The sequence below is a fragment of the Pongo pygmaeus genome, chromosome 13 (genome assembly GCF_028885625.2).
Source record: "Pongo pygmaeus isolate AG05252 chromosome 13, NHGRI_mPonPyg2-v2.0_pri, whole genome shotgun sequence".
Taxonomy (NCBI): Eukaryota; Metazoa; Chordata; class Mammalia; order Primates; family Hominidae; genus Pongo; species Pongo pygmaeus.
This window is the reverse complement of record NC_072386.2, coordinates 124,754,384-124,775,117: the sequence shown is the minus strand read 5'-3', so window position 1 is coordinate 124,775,117 and position 20,734 is coordinate 124,754,384. Positions and strand designations below refer to the sequence as shown.

The window sequence follows — 20,734 nt, the reverse complement described above, 5'->3', positions numbered from 1 at the left end:
AAGTCTTCTGTGGCAAGGAGAGGCTTGGACACTAGCCTGTCAGTGCAGCTGGTGGATGAATTAGGTGACAGTGGCTTGTGTAGCATTTTGCTTTTCTGACAACAGAAGTAAAAGGCAGATTGGAGAAAATGCAGGAAGCAGTGAGATGTCTTAAGGGAAAACAGGAGTGTCTTGGTCTAGCTCTCAGCACAGGGACTTTGTGAACATGCACAAACCTCACAGAGATATTTGTGTGTGTATGTGGACGTGTGTGCGTGTGTGTGTGTGCTCTTGCCTGCATGTGCATTTTTCTGCCAAAGTCCAGGTCCCGCACACATATTTTGGTGTGGGTGGATGTGCCAGAATCTATTCTTACCTTTTCTAATTGTGATGGCAGGTGGTTTGCTTTTATAAATAACAGCACCACTGTTATAAATGTTATTTAATCAAAGGACTTGATTTTTGGAGGAAAGGGGAGAATTATGGGTACGTGTTCTTTTCCAGCATGCTTTTCCTTTTCACGGGACCCAGAATGTCATGTTAAGATGTTCTCAGTCCTTGCACAGACTGTTTTGAAATCCCCGAGCAGCCCATGGTATTATTGTGGATGACACAGGACCCATAAAAGGGGCAGAGAGAGAAACTCGTTCCCCCTGCAGGTCCTGCTGCCTTTCCCACCCTCCCATGCACAGGGCCTGCTCAAGGTCTTCTCCCAGGCACTGCTGCTATTGCCATCCTCTCTGTGCACTGGGTCCTGTGGGGGATGATGGCAGAGTGGTCCTGGAGGTCCCATTACATCCAGAGGAAGCCATCAGAACCCTGGTTTTATACTGAGACCTCGCTCACTGTGTCTTGAACCCAAAAGACCTTGCAAAGCCCAGTCCTCTGGAGCCTGGTAAATACTGGGTTGAGTTTAACGAGGGAGCTGAGCATAGAGGACGGAAACCCAGGCTTGCAGACCAAGCAGGGAAGCCGGCGGCTCTGCCCCTGCTCCTGCAACAGGTGCTGTTGGATAGACATGGTGCTCACGCCTGTAATCCCAGCACTTTGGGAGGCGGAGGTGGGAGGATCACTTGAGGCCAAGAGTTTGAGACGAGCTGTCTCTACAACAGATTTTAAAAACGAGCCAGGTGTGGTGGTGTGTTCCTGTAGAACCAGCTACTCGGGAAAGTGAGATGGGAGGATCACCTGAGCCCAGACGTTTGAGACTGCAGTGAGCTGTGATTGCATAGCACTCTAGCCTGGGCAACAGAGTGAGACCCTGAGGCTGATGGATTTCCATGACTGAGCACTATTTAGCAATTGTGCAGTTTTATCAATTGAGCTGTGGGGTTAGAGCCCAACAGCAAAACGACCTGGTCTGAATGGCCTTCAAGGCTGTCGGCCGAGCGGGGGCCTGGATCGCTGCTCTGTGGGTTGGGTTGCCTCTGGGGACATCTCCTGAGAGGAGAGCCTGGGATATGAGAGCCTGGAGTAGGCTTCTCCAGAGCTGGGTCCAGCCTGAACAGTGGAGGCGTGTCACGTGAGTAGACACTGTGGATTCAGGTTTCTGAGCTTGGCAAAGAGAAATCTCTCATTTCCACATCACTGTGTCTCCCTGTCTTCAGTGAGGCTGGGCTGCCCCAGGGAGGGGGACGTTTGCTGAGAGGGGCGACTGAGGGCCAAGTCCTGGTCCAAAGGCTTTCCAAAGTCAATTTGGATAGGAAGTCTGGGTGTGGTGGCTTACCCCTGTAATCTCAGCACTTTGGGAGGATCACTTGAGCTCAGGGGTTCAAGACCAGCCTAGGCAACAGAGCAGGACCCTGTCCCTACAAAAAGTAAAGTAGGCCGGGCATGGTGGCTCACACCTATAATCCCAGCACTTTAGGAGGCCAAGGCAGGCAGATCACGAGGTCAGGAGTTCGAGAACAGCCTGGCCAACATGATGAAACTTCGGCTCTACTAAAAATACAAAAATTAGCCAGGAGTGGTGGCGCATGCCTGTGATCCCAGCTACTCAGGAGGCTGAGGCAGGAGAATCACTTGAAACCAGGATGAGGATGCAGTGAGCTGAGATCATGCCATTGCACTCCAGCCTGGGCAAAAGAGCAAGACTTTGTCTTGAGAGAAAAAAAAAATTAGTAAAAGTAAAACTTAAAAATGTGTGTGTGTGTGTATATATATATATTTGAGACAGGGTCTCACTCTGTCACCCAGGCTGGAGTGCAATGGCATGATTTCGGCTCACTGCAGCGTCGACCTCCTGGGTTTAAGCAGTCCACCCATTGCAGCCTCCCAAGCAGCTAGGATCACAGACATGTGCTGCCATGACTGGCTAATTTTTATATTTTTTTGTAAATAAAGTATCGATAGGACTAGACTTTGGCCTTTTGGGCCAACTTTTGGAGTTAACCGTTCATGAGATGTGATGCTGCCGTCAGTTCTGGGGTGAAGCGATGGGAAGAGGTCAACACTCTTGGACTCCTGTGGCTGTGGAGGACCCTGTCCAAGCTCAAGGGAAGACACTGTTTCCCGTTTCACAGCAGGGGCAGCCCCCGGGAGCTTTGGGCCAGGAGGCTACAAGGATGCGTGCATCTTCTAGAGAGGGCTCATGGAGTTGCTGAAGGGAGCTGTGGGCCAGCACCTGTGTCCCCTCCTCCCAGGCCTGTCCCCAGGAATTGCCTGGGGAGGGAGGGAGGGCAAGTTGGAAGCAACCACAGCCCCCCAGGCAGGCGGGACCCTGTCTCCTCCTAGCCCGACCTTCGTAACAGCTGTGGGTGCTGCCCCAGGGGCACGTCAGAAACCCTGAGGGCCCGCACCAAGGGGCAGCCCCATGGGCATCCACGTCTTCAGGGCAGCCTCTGTTCTGCCGCAGGACGTGTTTGAGATGAGGTTTGCCAAGATGCCGGATGAGCCAGTGGAGGCACCGGCGCTGCCTGCCCCCGCGGCCCCCATGGTGAGCAAGGGCGCTGAGAGCAGCCGTAGCAGTGAGGAGAGCTCTTCGGACTCGGGCAGCTCAGACTCGGAGGAGGAGCGGGCCACCAGGCTGGCGGAGCTGCAGGAGCAGGTGGGCACTGGCACGCTTGGGTGGGGTTCAGGGGCTGAGGCGGGATTGCTGGCACAGCAGCCCAAGGTCTGTCCCTTTGCATGGTTCCCTCCTCTGCCCTGTGTCCCTCAGCAGCCACGGTAGTGCTTCCTTGTAAAGACACTCGGAGTGCCCTCCCCAGGTCTGGGGTGGTGCGAGCCTAACCCACAGCACACATGGGTGGCTGCGGGGACACGTGGCTGGGATGTTTCTGGAGATCTGGCGGGCCTCAGGTGGGAGCTCAGTGGTCATGTGTGGTTATGTGTGCCTTGCTCTGCTCCAGAAAGGCCTGTGAGGAACTTGCAGAGGCCACAGTAGTGCCTGGGCTCCAAGCAGTCACTCGCAGTGGGGTGGGGTGCGGGCTCCAGGGTCCTGAGGGCCCTGCCGTGCAGCTGCCCAGCCCCAGCCCCGCTGCCAGGCTGTGCTTCCTCCCCCTTCTCTGCTTTCCTCGTTTGCAGTATGGGACAAATGTCACCCACTCTGAGCTGTCTTGAGGTGAAATTGAGAAAGATGTGAATTGTCCCTAGACCTCTGGCAGCCAGCCAGATGCATGATTTCTGGGACCCCGGATTGGGAGAAAATAGAGCAGGGCTGTCGAGTCAGGAGGGGAGCAGCATGAATCAGGGCTGCAAGGACAGCAATGGCCCTGCAGTCCCCAGAGTTGGGCTGGACATTTGATTTTGAAGTGGCAAGGACACACAGCAGGGAAGACGGCTGTGAGGTGGCAGCTCCTCCACCCGCCTGCTGTCTTCCTTGCACAGACCACCCAGAGGCAGGGACAGGCCGTGGCCTCACGTGGGCAGTGCCTTTCAAGGGGCCTGTCCTCTCCCATGGGGGTGGCTGCAGTGGGGAGGGCGAGGTGCTTGGCACACTGCCAGCTGCAGGGCGGCCCTGGATGAATGCTGGTTGCTGGCAGTGGATTGTTTTAACCCCAGAGTCCTGCGTGTTATCAAATGGCTTCCCAGAAGTCACTGATGAAAATCTCCTTTGTGTGGGCATTTAAACTTCTGGAGAGTCCTTCTTTATCTGAACAATGGTAATAAAAAATGTTAGCTGCCCCCTAATGTAGATGACGGGTTGATGGGTGCAGCCTTCCACTGTGGTACATGTATACCTATGTAACAAACCTGCACGTTCTGCACATGGATCCCAGAGCTGAAAGTAGAATAGATGTTTTTTAAAAAGTTAGCTGCCCTGACCGAGTCCCTGTTGTGCCACCTGCGCAGTGCTGAGCCTGTGGCCAGGCAGCTCTTCCCCACTGCAGGTGAAGAAGCTGAGGCGGAGAGGGCTCATGACTCACTGGGGGTCACAGGAGTGAGGGGCAGAGCAGGGCCCGGGTGCTCCTGGTTCACCTCCTCGCCCAGCTGAGGCAGCTCCGACATCGCCCCAAGCCTCCTCCAGTCCCAGGGCCCCACGCAGCCCCAGTGGTGTGGGCCGTGCCCAGCACCTGCTCAGCCGCCCGCTCTTTTCCAGCTGAAGGCCGTGCACGAGCAGCTGGCCGCCCTGTCTCAGGCCCCAGTAAACAAACCAAAGAAGAAGAAGGAGAAGAAAGAGAAAGAGAAGAAGAAGAAGGACAAGGAGAAGGAGAAGGAGAAGCACAAAGTGAAGGCTGAGGAAGAGAAGAAGGCCAAGGTGGCTCCGCCTGCCAAGCAGGCCCAGCAGAAGAAGGCTCCTGCCAAGAAGGCCAACAGCACGACCGTGGCCGGCAGGTGGGCTCCAGACCTGCTCGGGCTCCAAAAGCCCAGCGCTCAGTGCGCCATGGGGGCTCACGTAACAGCAGTGCTGGGATTGGGGGCTTTGTGCGTTGGCCACCTGGAAACCAGGGTGATGGGGGCGGGGAGACAGAGGGCCTGATGAGACCTGTGCTGGGAAGTCCGGGGGCCCAGGTGGTGCTACTCAGCTGTCTGTGGGGCTGGCCTGGATTCTGGGCATTGAAGCGCTGGCACAGCCTGGTCTCCACATCATGAAGCTTTTGGGATGTTTTTCTGGTCTGGGCCAAGGATCTTGACTAGGGGGAGTTGAATGCCCCATTTTGGACTTGCCCATAGGCAGGGGGCAGGGATGGTGGAATCGTGCACAGCTGCATTCAGCCTCCTTCGGGAGCCCCTGCTGTGGCTGGGCACCACCCTGAGGAGTGTCTGCTAGGGACACGGAGGAGCCACAAAGCAATGTGAGCTAGTAGGGAAGGAGCTCAGGACCGGGATGGGAGCTCTCCTGGCCAGGTGGAAGGGAGGCTTCCCAAGGGGGAGGCAACAGCTGTGTGGGAGCAAGCTTGGCAGCAGAGGGCCAGGGAGGGAGTTCCAAGAACAGGGAACAGCGGGTACAAAGCCACACAGGCCAGTAGGACGTGTTCCTTTTGGGAATGAGGGCCAAGTTGGCACCACTGAAAAAGAACAAGTTGGGAAAAAAGGTGAGTTGAGGCTGCTGAGATCAGCCGGCTTTGTTTGAGGTGTTCATGTTTCCTTTTCAAGCAAATGAAGGAGAGTTAGGATTTAAGCTCAACACGATGAGATCCTCGCCGCTATGGAGAATAGCTTAGTGGGAATCAGGAATGGAAGAAAGGATACCCCTTTAGAGGTTATCGTGGTGGTGCAGGCAAAAGAAATTGGTGTAGCTCTGGAGATAGACTAATTTGGGAGGCGGCATGGCCAGGCCCTGGTGCTTGGAGGGAGGAGGAGAGGAGCATGGGGGTCCTGGGTTTGGGCTTAGACAGCTGGGTCAGCCATTAACGAAGACAGCGAGTGGAATGGTCGGGATAGGTCTTTCCTTCCCTTCTTTTCTCCCTCCCTCCCTCTCTCCTTTTTGGAGGCGGATGCAAAAGTCCATTTTTCTTATACAGGTTGAGTATCCTTTATCTAAAATAAGGATGTTTCCAAAATAAAAGGTGCTTCCGATTTTGGATTTTTTCAGATTTTGGAATATTTGCATTATACTCCCCATTGAGCATCTCAAATCTGAAGCATCTCAAAACTGAAAATCTGAAATGCTCCAGTGAGCATTTCCTTTGAGCGTCACGTTAAGACTCAGACGGTTGCAGATTTTGGAGCATTTTGGATTTTTGGATTTGGGATACCCAGCCTGTACTATCTTTGTCTGTTTTTAGTATCAGTATAATGCTGGCCTCAAAAATGAGTTGCAGCCAGGTGTGGTGGCTCCCACCTGTAATCCCAGCACTTTGGGAGGCCAAAGCAGGAGGATCACTTGAGCTCAGGAGTTTGAGACCACCATGGGCAACACAGTAGGATTCTCTCTCTTTAAAAAAAAAAAAAGGTGTTGGTTGGGGTATAATATTTGAGTGATTAGAGGCAATTAAAAAGTGATTTGAGGCCAGGTGCAGTGGCTCACGCCTGTAATCCCAGAAATTTGGGCCAACATGGTGAAACCCTTTCTCTACTAAGAACAGAAAAAATTAGCCAGGCTTGGTGACGGGCACCTGTAATCCCAGCTACTTGGGAGGCTGAGACAGGAGAATCTCTTGAACCCGGGAGGCAGAGGTTGCAGTGAGCCGAGATCACGCCACTGCACTCCAGCCTGGGCGACAGAGCAAGACTCGGCCTCAGAAAAAAAAAAAAAAAGATTTGAAAAGTGTTGCTCCTCTTCTGTTTTCTGGACTAAATGTATAGAATTGATATTAATACTTAAATGTTGGGTAGGATTCACTAGCAGAACCATCTGGGCCTGGAGTTTTGATTGTTGGAAGGTTTTTAATCATGAATTCAATTATTTTAATAGATATAGCCTTATTAGATTATCAGTTTCTTCTTGAGTGAGTTTTAGAGGTTTATGCCTAAGCGTTAATCCGTTCCACTCAGATTGTCAAACTTATGGACATAAGTTTATTGGTTAGTATTTCTCTATTATCCTTTTATTGTCTGTAGGGCCTGTAGTGATGTGTCCTTTTCATTCCTGATATTGGTAATTTGTGTCTTTTTTCTTGGTGAATCTGGATAGAGACATACCAATTTTATTGATCTTTCAAAGAAACAGATTTCATTGATGTTTTTTAAAAAACATTTTTACTTTTATTTATTTCTGATCTTTACTCTTTCCTTTGCTTAGTTTAGACTTGGCTTCTTTTTACTTTTTAAGGTAGAAGATTAGATTACTGACTTGAAACCTTTTTTTTATTTTTTATTTTTTAAATTTTTTTGAGAAGGAGTCTTGCTCTTCTCCTTTTTTGAGAAGGAGGCACGATCTCGGCTCACTGCAACCTCCGCCTCCAGGGTTCAAGTGATTCTCCTGCTGCAGCATCCCGAGTAGCTGGTATTACAGGTGCCCGCCACCATGCCTGGCTCATTTTTGTATTTTTAGTAGAGACAGGGTTTCACCATTTGGCCAGGCTAGTCTCGAGCTCCTGACCTCAGGTGATCCACCTGCCTTGGCCTCCCAAAGTGCTGGGATTATAGGCGTGAGCCACCGCACCTGGCCCTGCATTGTCCTTTTTTCCTGAAAATATTCCTTTTTCTGAAGTTTACTTTGTCTGAAATTAATATAGCCACACCAGCTTTCTTTTGACTAGTGTTTGCATGGTATATTTTTTCTCACTTTTTTCCTTTTAACCTACTTAGAACATTATATTTAAAGTGACATTTGTGTAGACACTGTGTAAGTGGGGTCTTGTTTTTTAATCCAACCTGAGTATCTCTTCCTTTTAGTTGGTGTGTTTAGACCATTTATATTTCTTTCTTTTTTTTTTATTTTTTTATTTTTTTTTATTTTGAGGCAGAGTCTCGATCTGTTGCCCAGGCTGGAGTGCAGTGATAAGATCTTGGTTCACTGCAGCCTCTGCCTCCCTGGTTCAAGCGATTCTCCTGCCTCAGCCTCCCGCATAGCTGGGACTACAGGTGCCTGCCACCATGCCTGACTAATTTTTTGTATTTTTAGTAGAGACGAGGTTTCACCGTGTTAGCCAGGATGGTCTCGACCTACTGACCTCGTGATCCACCCGCCTTGGCCTCCCAAAGTGCTGGGATTACAGGCGTGAGCCACCATGACTGGCCCTAGACCGTTTATATTTCACATAATTATTGATATAATTGGATTTTGGTCTATCATTTTATTATTTTCTTTCCTCTGTGTTTTTTGTTCCTTTGTTCCCCCTTTTTTGCCTTCTTTTGGATTACCTGAATACAGAGATCATTTCTTGACCTGTGGAGTTTGAGACGCCTGTGGGGTGTAGAGAGGAACTAACCTCTGTAATTGCTTCCTGGCCAAGGTCTGGAAACCCCGCAGCTGGGAGCAACTTTTCTAACCTTGGATTTTCTGCCTTGGGGCACCACTTTGGGAAGAAAGCTTGGTCCCAGAGAGCAGCCTGCTGTTGGGAAGAAGGGGTATGTGCAGTGGGCTCCCACGGCAGGTAGACAGAGACTCAACACCACATTGCTCTGTCTTCTGCCCCAGACAGCTGAAGAAAGGCGGCAAGCAGGCATCTGCCTCCTACGACTCGGAGGAAGAGGAGGAGGGCCTGCCCATGAGCTACGATGAAAAGCGCCAGCTTAGCCTGGACATCAACCGGCTGCCTGGGGAGAAGCTGGGCCGGGTGGTGCACATCATCCAATCTCGGGAGCCCTCGCTCAGGGACTCCAACCCTGACGAGATAGAAATTGACTTTGAGACTCTGAAACCCACCACTTTGCGGGAACTGGAGAGATATGTCAAGTCTTGTTTACAGAAAAAGCAAAGGAAACCGTTCTGTAAGTTGCCTGCGTGGAGCGTGGTGCTTGAAGCTCCTCTCCCCTCCTTGGCCTGCCCCTCCTGTCACTCCTCCCAGACCCTGTGCATTGAGCGTGGGCACAGGGCTGCCACTCTGTCTTGGCTCCTTCGTCCCACCACAGATGCCCTGAGGATATCTGTGCTCAGCCAGGGCCGGTGGGCTTGGGGCTGAACCCAGGCCTGAGCCCCACCCAGCCAGAGCCCTCTTTCCCTGTACTTGGGGACATGGGCAGCACTGCGTGCCTTGGCCTTAACCTTGTCCAGAGAAGGCGCGACCCTGGGGCTGGGCTCTGGCCCCAAACCCCATTCATTCAGGGCCCAGTTGGGGTCCTCACTGCATGCCTTCCTGAGGCTCCCCTCCATTTGGGGCCTTGGCTGCAGGTGACCTTTCATGGTCCCTTGCAGGGCAGACCAGCTTCTCTTATAACAAGGACACCCTCCCTTCGACTGGGGTCACAAGTCCAGAGGCCTCACAGGACGGACGCTGGGGCACCGGCCCAGGCTTCCCTGAAGTCAGTGGCAGGAACGAGTCACTGCTGGGGTCTGCAGGTCTGGCAGAGTAGGAGGGAGGGCAGACCCAAGGCAGCCCTTGTGGCAGCCCCCATAGGCTGTCAAGTGAGTGCAGGGCGCACTTGAACTTGCATGTGGCGCCTCGGGTGTGCATGGGCCTCACTCGCTCCTTTTCCTGGATGGAATGTCTGCGTGGTCACGGTGCATCCGACCCGCAGTAAGTCACCGGGTCAACTTGGAGGGAGCGACTCAGGAGTGTCAGGCAGTGGAGACTGGGCCTCCTGCTCGGGCAGATGGAGAGCAGCGGCCCTGGTGAGGCAGGTCCATGAATCAGAGGCTCTGCCCTGCACATGAGGGACGTTGGCCAAACCACATCCTGTCCGTGCACCTGTTGGCACCATAGGAATGGCCTCTGTCACCTTAGGATCCAGGCTTTGCACACCCTGAGGGCTCAGCAGATGTGGGTGGTGGTGGGTCTGTCTCATCCCAGTCATTTCTGCCACTCGAAGCCCTGGTGACAGCTTTGCATCTGTCAGCTCCCAGACTCATGAAAGCTGGGCAGCTGGCATGGATGCCAGTGTGCAGGGCTGGGGCCTTGGCCACCTGGATGCAGCCCTGGCTCCTGCCCCATCGGTCCCCTCTGCAGTCTGAGTGCCCATTTGTTCCCCGACAGCAGCAAGCGGGAAGAAACAGGCAGCCAAGTCGAAAGAGGAGCTAGCTCAGGAAAAGAAGAAGGAGCTGGAAAAGCGTCTGCAGGACGTCAGTGGGCAGCTGAGCAGCAGCAAGAAGCCCGCCCGGAAAGGTACTGCTGGCGGCCGCCGTGCCACCCCTCTTTGGTGGGGGTGGGGGGTGTCAGCAGTAGGGGTTTGAGCATCGAGCAGGCCCGCATCTGAGTGTGGCTTACCTCCTGATGAGCTCCATGTTCTCAGATGAGCTGTTGAGCTCCTGAAACCTCCATTTCCTTGTCTGTCACTGGGGGTCTTACTCCAACCCCCCAGGGAAGTGTGCACATGTGGGGTGTTTGTGAACACAGCCCATTCCAGGGCACCACAGACAGAGGACCCCCCAGGAGAGGGCTCTTGTGGGGCTGGACCAGGCAGCCCAGCCAGTGAGCTGGGCTCACTGTGAGCTTTCTGACTGTTCCCTGGCAGTGGCATCAGTTCCACGGCAGGCTGAGGTAGCAGAGGCGGGAGGCCCAGCCCCATGCCCTGTGCTTTACCAGGTCCTTTGCTCAGGGGAGCGAGCATTTGAGCCCTTGCCTCCTTTTTCTGGACCCTGTTAGAGCACACATCTCTTTCCCTGGCTTCCGGGACACACATATGGGGGAACAGTAGGGTCGTGTCTGGACTGGAGCATGTTCTAGCTGGGGGCCATGGCCTTGCGACATGGTTTGCCCAGTGTCGAGACAGGGCCCATGGCCCTGCCCGCTGAAGGGGTCTGTCTCCTGTAGTCACTCTTTAGATGCCCCAGGCAGAGTAAGCGCTCCAGAAATGCCAGCAGCTGGTGTTCCTGTGGCTGCTGGTGGCCATGTGACTGGTGGATGGTTTTGATGGGCAGCCTTTCTTGCATCCATCATTTCCTGTTAGTAGTCTGCATTCATTTTTTTCTGTCTCAAGTATATTCAGATAGTCTTGTTGACCTGATTAATTTCAATAAATACTTACTAAACGACTGGGTCAGGAAGTGGGTGGATCGTGGCACACAGTGTGGTGGTGGCACACTGGCATGGACGACATGCCGCCAAGCGGGTCAAGAAGCGGGTGTGCAGAGCGCATCTTCCTGCCCATGTCTCCGCAGAGAAGCCCGGCTCAGCACCCTCAGGGGGCCCATCCAGGCTCAGCAGCAGCAGCTCCTCCGAGTCTGGGAGCAGCAGCTCCAGCGGGTCCAGCTCCGACAGCAGCGACTCAGAGTGAACTGGCTTCGGACAGAACAGGACAGATGGATGTCGCACACGCCGAGACTCTGCCGTACCCCTCTGTGGTTCATATACTACTTTTGTTCCATGGTGTGCAGGTCTGCTTTTTAATTCAGTGTTATGATATCTTCCAGTTTTTGCTTTCATAGGTCAGAGATCTATCTTGTGTGTGCGCGTTAGACTTGATGAGAAGGTGTGAACTCTGCAGAAAGTCTCTTCTTCATCACTGAATTCAGTCACTTGGAGATGACAACTTCAAATGCTAACCCGATGACCCCAGAAAACCGTGTGAGATTCGTACTGAAGAACCTTATGGAATCCCTTTGCTTAGGCCCAACCTGGTCGATAGCTCGAGAAAGAATTTTTTCCAAGGAAATGTCTCGGACATGGGTACTGTATTTGAAAGCTGTTAGCTTTGTCAACATGCATCGTCCTTGTCATTTGGGCCCCGAGCTCTGACCCTCGTGTCTGACGCGGCCACCTCTTTCTGGAGGGGCTGAGGACAGATGTGCCTGCTTGTGGAGACCAGGCTGGGCCTAAGCGAAGGGTCATCGCAGCCCCAGCCCGGAGCGTGGAGCCCTTGGGGGGTGGTCGGGTGGGATGTGTGTCCTCCGCTTATGGTGATGTCAGGAGCTCCTCGGAGGGAACAGAGCGGCTGTGTGTGCAGCCTGCAGGTTTCCATACACTGAAGCTTTTACCTCAACTTTAAAAAAAAAAAAAAAAGAAGAAAAGATTAAAAAAAAAAAAAAGGAGACTTTTTTTGTAAGGTTCGGCAATTTTCTACGGAAGTCCAGCCCGCTGTGAGTCCCCGCCTGGCTAGCGCTGCCCCTGCTGCTGCTGCTGTGCCGCCCTTGGGAACCACTTCCCGAGCTTATGTGTATATAAATAGTTATTTATTAACATCATTGGTCATTTTTAAAAAAAAAAAAATAAGAAAAAACCGCAGAAGAAATGCATTCACACAATCGCAGAGATGCAGGCCTTGTCAGTGGTGTGCTGGGCCCGGGTCCTGTCTGGTGGCGGCCTGTCGTCTCCAGGTGCTAACTCCTGCCACCGCGCGGTGCTCACCCACGTCTGTTCGCGCGCTCGCCCCTGGGTTTGTTGGGTTTTTTGGTTTTTTTCTTTGTGGTTTTTTTTTTTTTTTTTTTTTTTTTTTTGTATGAAACTTGGAGGCTTACAGGTATAGACAGCTTTCAGCTACAGCACATTCTAATTTTTTATTTTGTTTAGTTCTTTTGTATTCACTTCTGGTCTCTTTAAGACTGTTTTAAAAGAAATCAATTTAGGGAACCCCAGTTATATAATATAAACTTTGTAATCTGAGAGAAAAAATGTATAGTAAATCTAAGTCTTGATTTTTAACTTTCTATTGTAAAAAATAATAATATACAGAGTTTAATAGAAGGTGTTTTGGTTTTGTTTTCCCAGAGGCTGCCATATGGCCTTTGAGTACGGGGATGCCCCAAACTGGCCCACCAATGAGCATGGCGGCTGCAGCCAGGAATGCCAGGGTTAGCCTCCCAGGCTTGCGGGGGGGCATGCCTGCCCCCTGCCAGCCTCCAGGGGCCTGGCCAGGCCCTCCCGAGCCTGTCTGCCCTCCCCAGGGGTGGAGGAGTCTCTGGGCCCCAGGAGGATTCCCTCCTGGAGACTTGCATGGTGCTCCCTGCTCACGCGTTGTCACAGTTAGTCCGGAAATGACTGAAACCAGGCATTCTCCCGGACCTTGGCGTGGGGGAGCCTCAGGCAGACGCTGGGTATGGAGCTGTGGTGTGGTCTGTCCTGTATGGTGGCCAGTGCTTTCTGCCAGCATTTCTGGATGCATATAGGGACTATCATTAGTATCCCAATACATGGTAATTTTAAAAAAAAACATAAAATTGATTCAGAGTCCACTGATCCTTACAGATGTAGGTATACCCTTACCGGAGAGGGAACTCTGATGAGGAAATGCTGGTAAATTATCATTTTTTAAATTGCTGGTGAGTCTGACACTTGGTGAGTTTTCAGCCAGTTTGTTAAACTTTTAATTAAGTTTTGTTTATAATAAAAATATAAATGGATTTGAAAGTTTCCATTTTTTAAAGTTACCCTTGTTTTTCAAAGGTATTTTCTAAACAGATCTTTAATGGACTATTTAAACCGAATTTAAGGAATTCACACACGACAGATGACAGGTCTTCACGCAGGCTGGTTGGTAATGTGCTGCCAGCACAGGGCTGGGTGATACGCACACCCTAAGCCGGGGGTGCCTGGGGCTGGGGGGCGCTCCTTGCAATGCCCCTCAAGCCACAGGGCAGTGAGCTGCTGCCTGTGTGAGCCGTCGGGAGCGGTCAGCCGTGGGGGCAGTGCAGCAGGAGCATCGTGGGGCCTTTCCTTCTCGGCTGGTTGTCTGTGACGGTGGCGTCGGCTCGCCTCTGCTCCTTTCATCTAGAAAGAAGCCGCTGACCCTGACGGCCCACCGCGGGTACACTGAGCAGCTGCATTGGTGCTGTTACTTTTTTAAGGCTTTCTGTCCAGACTTCAACACTGGTTTCTTTTCAGAGTTTCGAAGGATTGATAACTTCCTCAATGCCCTCGCCGGCGGGCTGAGGGTGACGGTCACGTCCGTTTCTTCTGTATTAGAAGGCTGCGGTGATTCAATTAGATTGTCCCACTGCTGAGACCTGTAGGGCAGCTTCTAACATGCTTTTTTCAAGGGGAGAGGAGCAGTGACAAGTCGTGTGTTGGAATTGGATTTGAGAACGCTCTGAATGACCCCTGGAGGCCGAGGGGGCAGGCTTCGGGCGTGAACTGAACTCCAGACCCCTCTTTGTGTTGGGCGGTGTCATCTTGCTTACAAACTGTAAGACACATTTTCTTTTGTGTTTGTTTTTGTTCTTTTGCAGCACTCACGCCTCTGACAGTCTTTTGGGAAAGAGTAACACCCACATACAGAATTTGTCACATCCAGAGTAGCGCTGTTTCTTAATACTGGCATAATGCTTCCAGGAAGTTTTTCTTTTTTATATTTAAAATGTTACTTTTCTGTATGATGTGCATGCAAGTTTACCGTAACTTTTCTTAAACTTTTTAGTGCCGTTTCTAGTATATTCCTGTAAATGTCAGTTACTGAAAATGAGTCCAATGTAAGTAGTTTAGCTTGTTTATTGCAATGCTGGCCTCAACACAACAGAATAAAAATGGTAGAAAGTACTCTTTGATGTTTCTGGTAATCATGGACCCTTCTCCTGGGGCATTTGTTTTGTTTTCATAATAAAAAGCAAAAAAAAAAAAAAGACTGTTTTTTTTTTTGCATTTTGCTGTGCTTTCTGTGGGGGCTCCCAGCCTCTCTCCTGGAGCCTGGAAATGTCTGGAAGCACCTGGTCTGGAACAGCCTTCACTGGTCCACAGTGAGGGTGCTGAGCTCCCCACACTTGACATCCTGTAACTCTTGGCAAAAACACCCAGAGCATCCAAAAGGGGCCCCAAAAAACCATTTAAAGGCAGGATGCAGTGGCTCGTGTCTGTGATCACAGCACTTTGGGAGGCCAAGGCAGGAGGATGGCCTGAGGCCAGGAGTTTGAGGCTGCAGTAAGCCATGACTGCATCACTGCACTCCAGCCTGGACAACATCTCTTAAAAAATAATAATAACCAAACCATTAAGTAGCTCTTGTCCTGAGCCCTGGGAGGATGAAGGGAGCATCATTTCTTGTCTCATTAGGAAGCTACAATCCCCTTTACTGACAGTTCATTGGTTCCCTGGAACAAGCTGCCCTCTTCGAGACGGCCAGGTTCTGTGCTCTTCTAGTCAACCTGGCCACTTGTCCCCTCCCTCTGCACCTCAGTCTATCCTGAAGTGGCTTCCTGTGATGTGCTCAGTCTAATGGAAATGCAAATAAAATCCCAAAAGCAGATTTTCATAGTGAGGTTTAACTGCCAGACTGCAGAGGCTGGCGTGCAGCGCGGCTCACTGAAGAATGACAGCTCTGGAACTAGGCCTGGAAGAGACATGCCAGGGGAGAAGGTCTGGCTGGGCCCACGTCTAGGCCTGAGGACCTGTCCAACCCGACCCCAGATGGGGTCGGGGGCACGGTGCCACTCTTGGCCAGACTGACCCTTCTCATCCAGACCAGCCTCCTTGAGGACAGACATGGGGCCTTGTCCGTCCCAGGCAGATGGTGTCTTCCTGCAGCCTAAGCGGCTTAGTGCCAGCTGGCTTGTGCGTGGCCCACACGCCCTGACCCCTGCAGAGACTGGCCCTTGAGCACACATCCTGCCAGCGCTGCAACGTGACCTCAGACCCCATTCTGCGTGTCAGCGCTGCCTCCCATGCTTGGGGCCAACCCCGCCACAACCCATCCTCAGAGGAGTCTGTGGTGCGGTGAGAAGGTGGCACACAGGCATTCCAGATTTGCCTCTGGAGTTTGCTTTCTTCCCGGGCAGGACTTAAACTGAAGAACTGAAAAGATGTAGACAAACCCTACCTAGCGGATGTGGAGTGCTTCCTTGGCGGGCCCACCTTGCTGTGGGAGTGTCAGCCGGCGGGGCAGGTCCTCCAGCCCCATGCTCACTCCCTCTGCAGCTCCATGCGGCAATCTTGGAAGTCTGACTTCAAGTCTTCCAGCTGCAGGCTGCAAACAAGCCAGGAATCTCGCAGAAAGGACTCGGGCTGTGCAGGAGGCTGCTGCCGACCAGGCCTCTGGCAGGACATTTAGGGAATGCACTTTGACCCAGCAGTTCCACTTCTAGGATGTTTGCGAATGAACTTGCACAGCTGCAAAGAGAAGCATGAACAGAGTACAGGCACATTCAGAACATGCTGTTTGCACAGATGACTTCGACGCTGTCACTGTGCCCATCTGTGGGCTCACGAGAGAGCTGCGAGTCAGAGGTTAAAAGCATGAAGTGGGCCGGGTGCAGTGGCTCACACCTGTAATCCCAGTACTTTGGGAGGCTGAGGCGGGCAGATCACCTGAGATTGGGAGTTCGAGACCAGCCTGGCCAACATGGTGAAACCCTGTCTCTATTAAAAATACAAAAATTAGCCAGGCCTGGTGGCAGGCACCCGTAATTCCAGCTACTCAGGAGGCTGAGGCAGGAGAATCGCCTGAACCCAGGAGGCAGAGGTTGCAGTGGGCTGAGATTGTGCCATTGCACTCCAGCCTGGGCAACAGAGTGAGACCCTGTCTTTTAAAAAAAAAAAAAAAAAAAAAAAGCATAAAGTGAATGCCCAGTCTGTACAGTTGAGCAAGAAAGAAAATGGCAGATACAAGAGGCATGCTGCAGGATGAGGCCGTCAGAATCACGTGACCGTGTGTGCACGCTGAGGAGCCGTGGGACACATCCCCAGCTGCCGGCCGGGTCCTCCCCAGGGAGAGCACTTGTGCTTTGCTTTATGCCTTTCTGTATTGCAGTTTTTAGCAATCAATGAGATATTACTGCTATAAAAAGTGGGAAGCCAAGTAGGATATTACGAACAAGGATAAAAATAAGAATGTGAGGAAGGGGAGGAGTGTATTAAAGGATGTTTATTTAGAAAAGAAAAATTAGCTTTGACAAGAGACACCTGCACATTTGTGTAGCCAAGGAGATGTCAGTGAGAGCAGAAGGTGAATGCTTCATGGGGACAGAACACACAGGTGGCCAGCTGTGGCAGCAACAGTGAACACATGTCAGTGTCGGCCTGGGGGCAGAGAGGTTGAATGCTTTAAGTCTGAGGGAGAGCCTGCCTTGCTCAGCCCTGTTACTACATGGAAGTCACTGTAGGCCACACATGTGCAACTTACAGCTCTCGGGTTTCCTGAATGTGTTTTGGATGTGCTAGCCGGTAGGCCGCAAATGCTTGGAAGCTACCATGATGCTTCACACATGACGATCATTTTGGTAACTCAAAATACAAATGCGGGCTTGGTGCGATGACCCACGCCTGTAATCCCAGCACTCTGGGAGGCTTGAGCCCAGTAGTATAAGACCAGCCTGGGCAACATAGGGAAACCCTGTCTCTATACACAGTAGTTCGCCTGGAGCCACAGCTACCTGGGAGGCTGAGTTTGGGAGGATCACCTGAGCCCAGGAGATCGAGGCTACAGTGAGCTGTGATCGTGCCACTGTATTCCAGCCTGGGTAACAGAGTGAGACCCCGTCTCAAAAAAGCAAAATACAAAATGTAATGCGACAAAGCTCCTGGTGAGATGCTGCTGCTACTCTGCCATTTATGCTAAAAACAAAAAACTAAAACCTATAAAAACTTGAAAAGGTGGTTTGTAATGGGGATGGGAGGGTTACTCTTGGCCTGGTTTAAACCAAGCATCTAGCAGTGCCCAGGCCTATGCTGTCCCTAGCAGCACCTGGAGAATTCGAATGTCGCAACAGCTGACCACGGAGGGTACTCTAGAGGGGAAGTGTCCTGTGCACCAGTCACACCGCGGCTGTGCTGAGGGGCTCGGGGGCCAATTCTGCACTTCTTGGGTTCTTAACACCACAGTTTGATCTTCACATTCATTATTCAAAATCTTCCAGCAAGGATTGGAAAGCAACAAGACAACTGAATGAAACCCAGGTCTGTTTTCCTCAAAGTGTGGTCCTGGGTTCAGATGCTCACATCGGAATTACATAATTGTGCAAAACTTGGACTGCCCTGTGTCCCTAGAGACCTCGAGCTTGTTTTTGTCTCGGACCAAGATGGCCTCATTTCCATACTGTGAGTACCACATGCTTCGGCTCCTGCTCAGGTACGTCCCAGGTGGCACCGACTCCAACTTCTGCTGTTGCTGCTGCCAGATGAGCAAGGAGGTGTCCCTGTACCGGAGGCGGGCGTAACCTTCAGACAAGGCCTTCTCTGCCAGGGGGACGCGGCCACTCATCCCCTCCCCTGTCCCGCTGGACTCCTGGGAACCCTGCTGTTCTGAGACGGCCCACGCGCACTAAATTAACGGACAGCTTAACCAGCTTTGAGGTTTAAGGATCCCTCGTTTAACTGAATGGTAGAAATTAGGAATTCAGCCCATTTGCAGGCAACGTCCTCAGGAGGGTTGTGTGGTGAGGAAATGAGGCGGCCTTGCCATTCTGAAGACACCTGAGACCCATTCAGGGGACCGCACACAGGTCAGAGCGGCGCCCGGCCACAGCTATTCCGGGTGCAGCTGTGTGGAATTGACAGGGACGAGGCGTCACACCCTGGGGGGTGATTCTGCCACCATGGCCTGGACCACTGAGCTTGAAGAGATGGATCCAGCGCCCTGAGGAAGGGACATGGTGGCCCCAGACGCAAGCTGGAAGGAGCTCCGGTGGCACGCCCTGCACGCATCGGTCCGGGCCAGCTTTCAGGGCAACAGCTGTTCTGACCCACCCTGGGGATCCGGCCCCAGCGTTTGTTCAGGTCTCGTCTCTCCCCAAAGGTGCTGCTGCAAAGGAACGAACGTGCTGTCAGGAGAGGGGAAGTCAAGCGCCCCGGCAGCAGCGGCAGTCTGCAGCGCAGCATCAACTCTCTGGGGGTCAGCGGCCTAGATCGAGCTACTTACGTCCCGTGGGGCAGCCTGGGAGCTGGGTGGAGAGTGAGACGGGCGCCCAGTGCCAGCTTTTTCAGTCCCTGGGTGGTGCTGGGGAGGCTGCTTGTTGAGGCTTCAGGGTCTCCATCTGTGAAACAGGAGCCAGCGGCGCTTGAAACGGCGCGGGTTCCCGGAGACGCCGCCAGGCGTCAGCCCCGGGACCGGAAGGGGCCCCCAGGGCCGCCTTGCTGCTCCGAGCATCCAGCTCCCGGGAGGCTCCTGGACCCAAATAAAAACGATGTCAGGAGAAAACGAACAGGGAAGCATCGCAACCCACTCCCGAACGCCTTCCCAGCTACGCAGCGTCAGGGACCTCCCCTCCTGCGATGCCCGCGCTAGGTCAGCCTCAGCGTCCCGAGCCCCCATCGCGCGTCCCCGCCACCTGCGCGCACCCTGGGGTCCCCGTCGCGTGGCCCGCGGCCCCCATCCCCGCGCCCCAGACCCCGCGCGCTCTGGGTCGCCCCATCCTCCACCCCCCTATCGTCTGCCCGCATCCCCGGCTCCCCCACGTCGCCCGCACCAGTCACCGCTCGTCGAGGGCCTCGGAGATGCGCGCAGCGGGGCGACGCGCGGCGGGGCTCCCGGGGCGGAGCCTGGGGCCGCTGGGCCGTGTCTCCATGGCAGCGCCGCAGGCCTGGCGAGCCGAGCGCAGATGCTGGGCAGGCGTGTGCGACGAGCCCGAGCCATCGATCGCTCCGGGAGGCCGGGCTGGAGCCGCCCGGAATAGGAACTGGAAGAGGAGGAGGAGGGGCTGGAGGAGGAGGAGGGGCTGGAGGAGGAGGGGCTGGAGGAGGAGGAGGGGCTGGAGGAGGAGGAGAGGCTGGAGGAGGAGGAGAGGCTGGAGGAGGAGGAGGGGCTGGAGAAGGAGGGGCTGGAGGAGGAGGAGAGGCTGGAGGAGGAGGGGCTGGAGGAAGAGGGGCTGGAGGAGGAGGGGCTGGAGGAGGAGGAGAGGCTGGAGGAGGAGGAGAGGCTGGAGGAGGAGGGGCTGGAGGAGGAGGGGCTGGAGGAGGAGGGGCTGGAGGAGGAGGAGAGGCTGGAGGAGGAGGGGCTGGAGGAGGAGGGGCTGGAGGAGGAGGAGGGGCTGGAGGAGGAGGGGCTGAAGGAGGAGAAGGGGCTGGAGGAGGAGGAGAGGCTGGAGGAGGAGGAGAGGCTGGAGGAGGAGGGGCTGGAGGAGGAGGAGGGGCTGGAGGAGGAGGGGCTGGAGGAGGAGGGGCTGGAGGAGGAGGGGCAGGAGGAGGGGGGCTGGAGGAGGAGGAGGGGCTGGAGGAGGAGGGGCTGGAGGAGGAAGAAGGGCTGGAGGAGGGGCTGAAGGAGGAGAGGCTGGATGGTGAGGGTCTGCGTGAGGAGGAGGAGGGGCTGGGGAGGAGGGGCTGGAGGAGGAGGAGCTGGGAGGAGGGGCTGGGAGAGGAGGAGGGGCTGGAGGAGGAGGAGGAGCTGGGAGAGGAGGGGCTGGGAGAGGAGAAAGGGCTGATGAGGAGGAGGGGCTGGAGGAGGAGGAGGGGCTGGGAGAGGAGGAGCTGGAGGAGAAGGAGGAGCAGAAGGAGGAGTGGAGGAGAAGGAGGAGCAGGAGGAGGAGCTGGGAGAGGAGGAGGAGATGGAGGAGGAGGGGCTGGATGGTGAGGGGCTGGGAGCGGAGGTGGGAGGAGGGGCTGGAAGAGGAGAAGGGGCTGAAGAGGTGCTGGAAAAGAAAGAGCAGGAGCTGGAGGAAGACGTGGAGGAGGAGCTGGAGCAGGAGGAAGAGAAGGAGTGGGGACGCCCACAACCCTGTTAGTAAGACACTGCCGGACTGTATGTTCTTATCATCTTGGTGGTTTTCGTATTTCTGCTTGTGTGGTTACTTCTGCCACTGCTGTTACTGTTTTTATTAGTATTCTTACTCTCAATAATTGATACAATTATTTTTAATTAATTAAATGTCCGGGCTTACTATCTCAAAAATAGGTCTTGAATTTCTCCATCTCACCCAACCAAGCCAGGCCTCTATGCTGCTCATTTGGACTCCTCAACAGCCCCATGAAAGCTAGGT

At 53.5% G+C, this 20,734-nt stretch overlaps 2 protein-coding genes across 8 annotated transcripts in view; one reads left to right on the top strand and one right to left on the bottom strand.

Annotated features, from left to right (window-relative positions):
- The window catches only part of BRD3 (bromodomain containing 3), a 37,713-nt gene extending 23,258 nt beyond the window's left edge, over positions 1-14,455 (top strand). For 2 of the 4 annotated variants that reach the window (XM_054500144.2, XM_054500143.2), the window contains exons 8-12: positions 2,834-3,025; positions 4,517-4,752; positions 8,444-8,736; positions 9,939-10,067; positions 11,063-14,455. In XM_054500144.2, the coding sequence (XP_054356119.1) occupies positions 2,834-3,025; positions 4,517-4,752; positions 8,444-8,736; positions 9,939-10,067; positions 11,063-11,178 (966 nt within the window). In that variant the 3' untranslated portion in view covers positions 11,179-14,455. The remainder of the gene's footprint in view (positions 1-2,833; positions 3,026-4,516; positions 4,753-8,443; positions 8,737-9,938; positions 10,068-11,062) is intronic. The other 2 variants (XM_063650041.1, XM_054500145.2) reach the window with 1 other exon arrangement.
- Positions 14,307-19,373, bottom strand: BRD3OS (BRD3 opposite strand). 4 transcript variants are annotated; one of them, XR_008504464.2, is made up of 4 exons: positions 19,229-19,373; positions 18,682-18,927; positions 17,509-18,564; positions 14,307-15,935 (listed from the first exon to the last, which is right to left on the bottom strand). XR_008504464.2 is itself a non-coding variant. In XM_054500146.2 (3 exons), the coding sequence occupies exon 3, from the start codon at positions 18,022-18,024 to the stop codon at positions 17,770-17,772; it is 255 nt and encodes an 84-aa protein (XP_054356121.1). In that variant the 5' UTR covers positions 18,025-18,564; positions 18,682-18,927; positions 19,229-19,373; the 3' UTR covers positions 16,672-17,769. The 4 variants fall into 4 exon arrangements, 1 of the variants encoding a protein (XP_054356121.1); XR_010123385.1 differs by lacking the exons at positions 18,682-18,927; positions 19,229-19,373 and having other exon boundaries at positions 14,307-15,159; positions 15,646-15,935; positions 17,509-18,563; XM_054500146.2 differs by lacking the exon at positions 14,307-15,935 and having other exon boundaries at positions 16,672-18,564.
- Between the last annotated feature and the right edge of the window lie 1,361 nt (positions 19,374-20,734).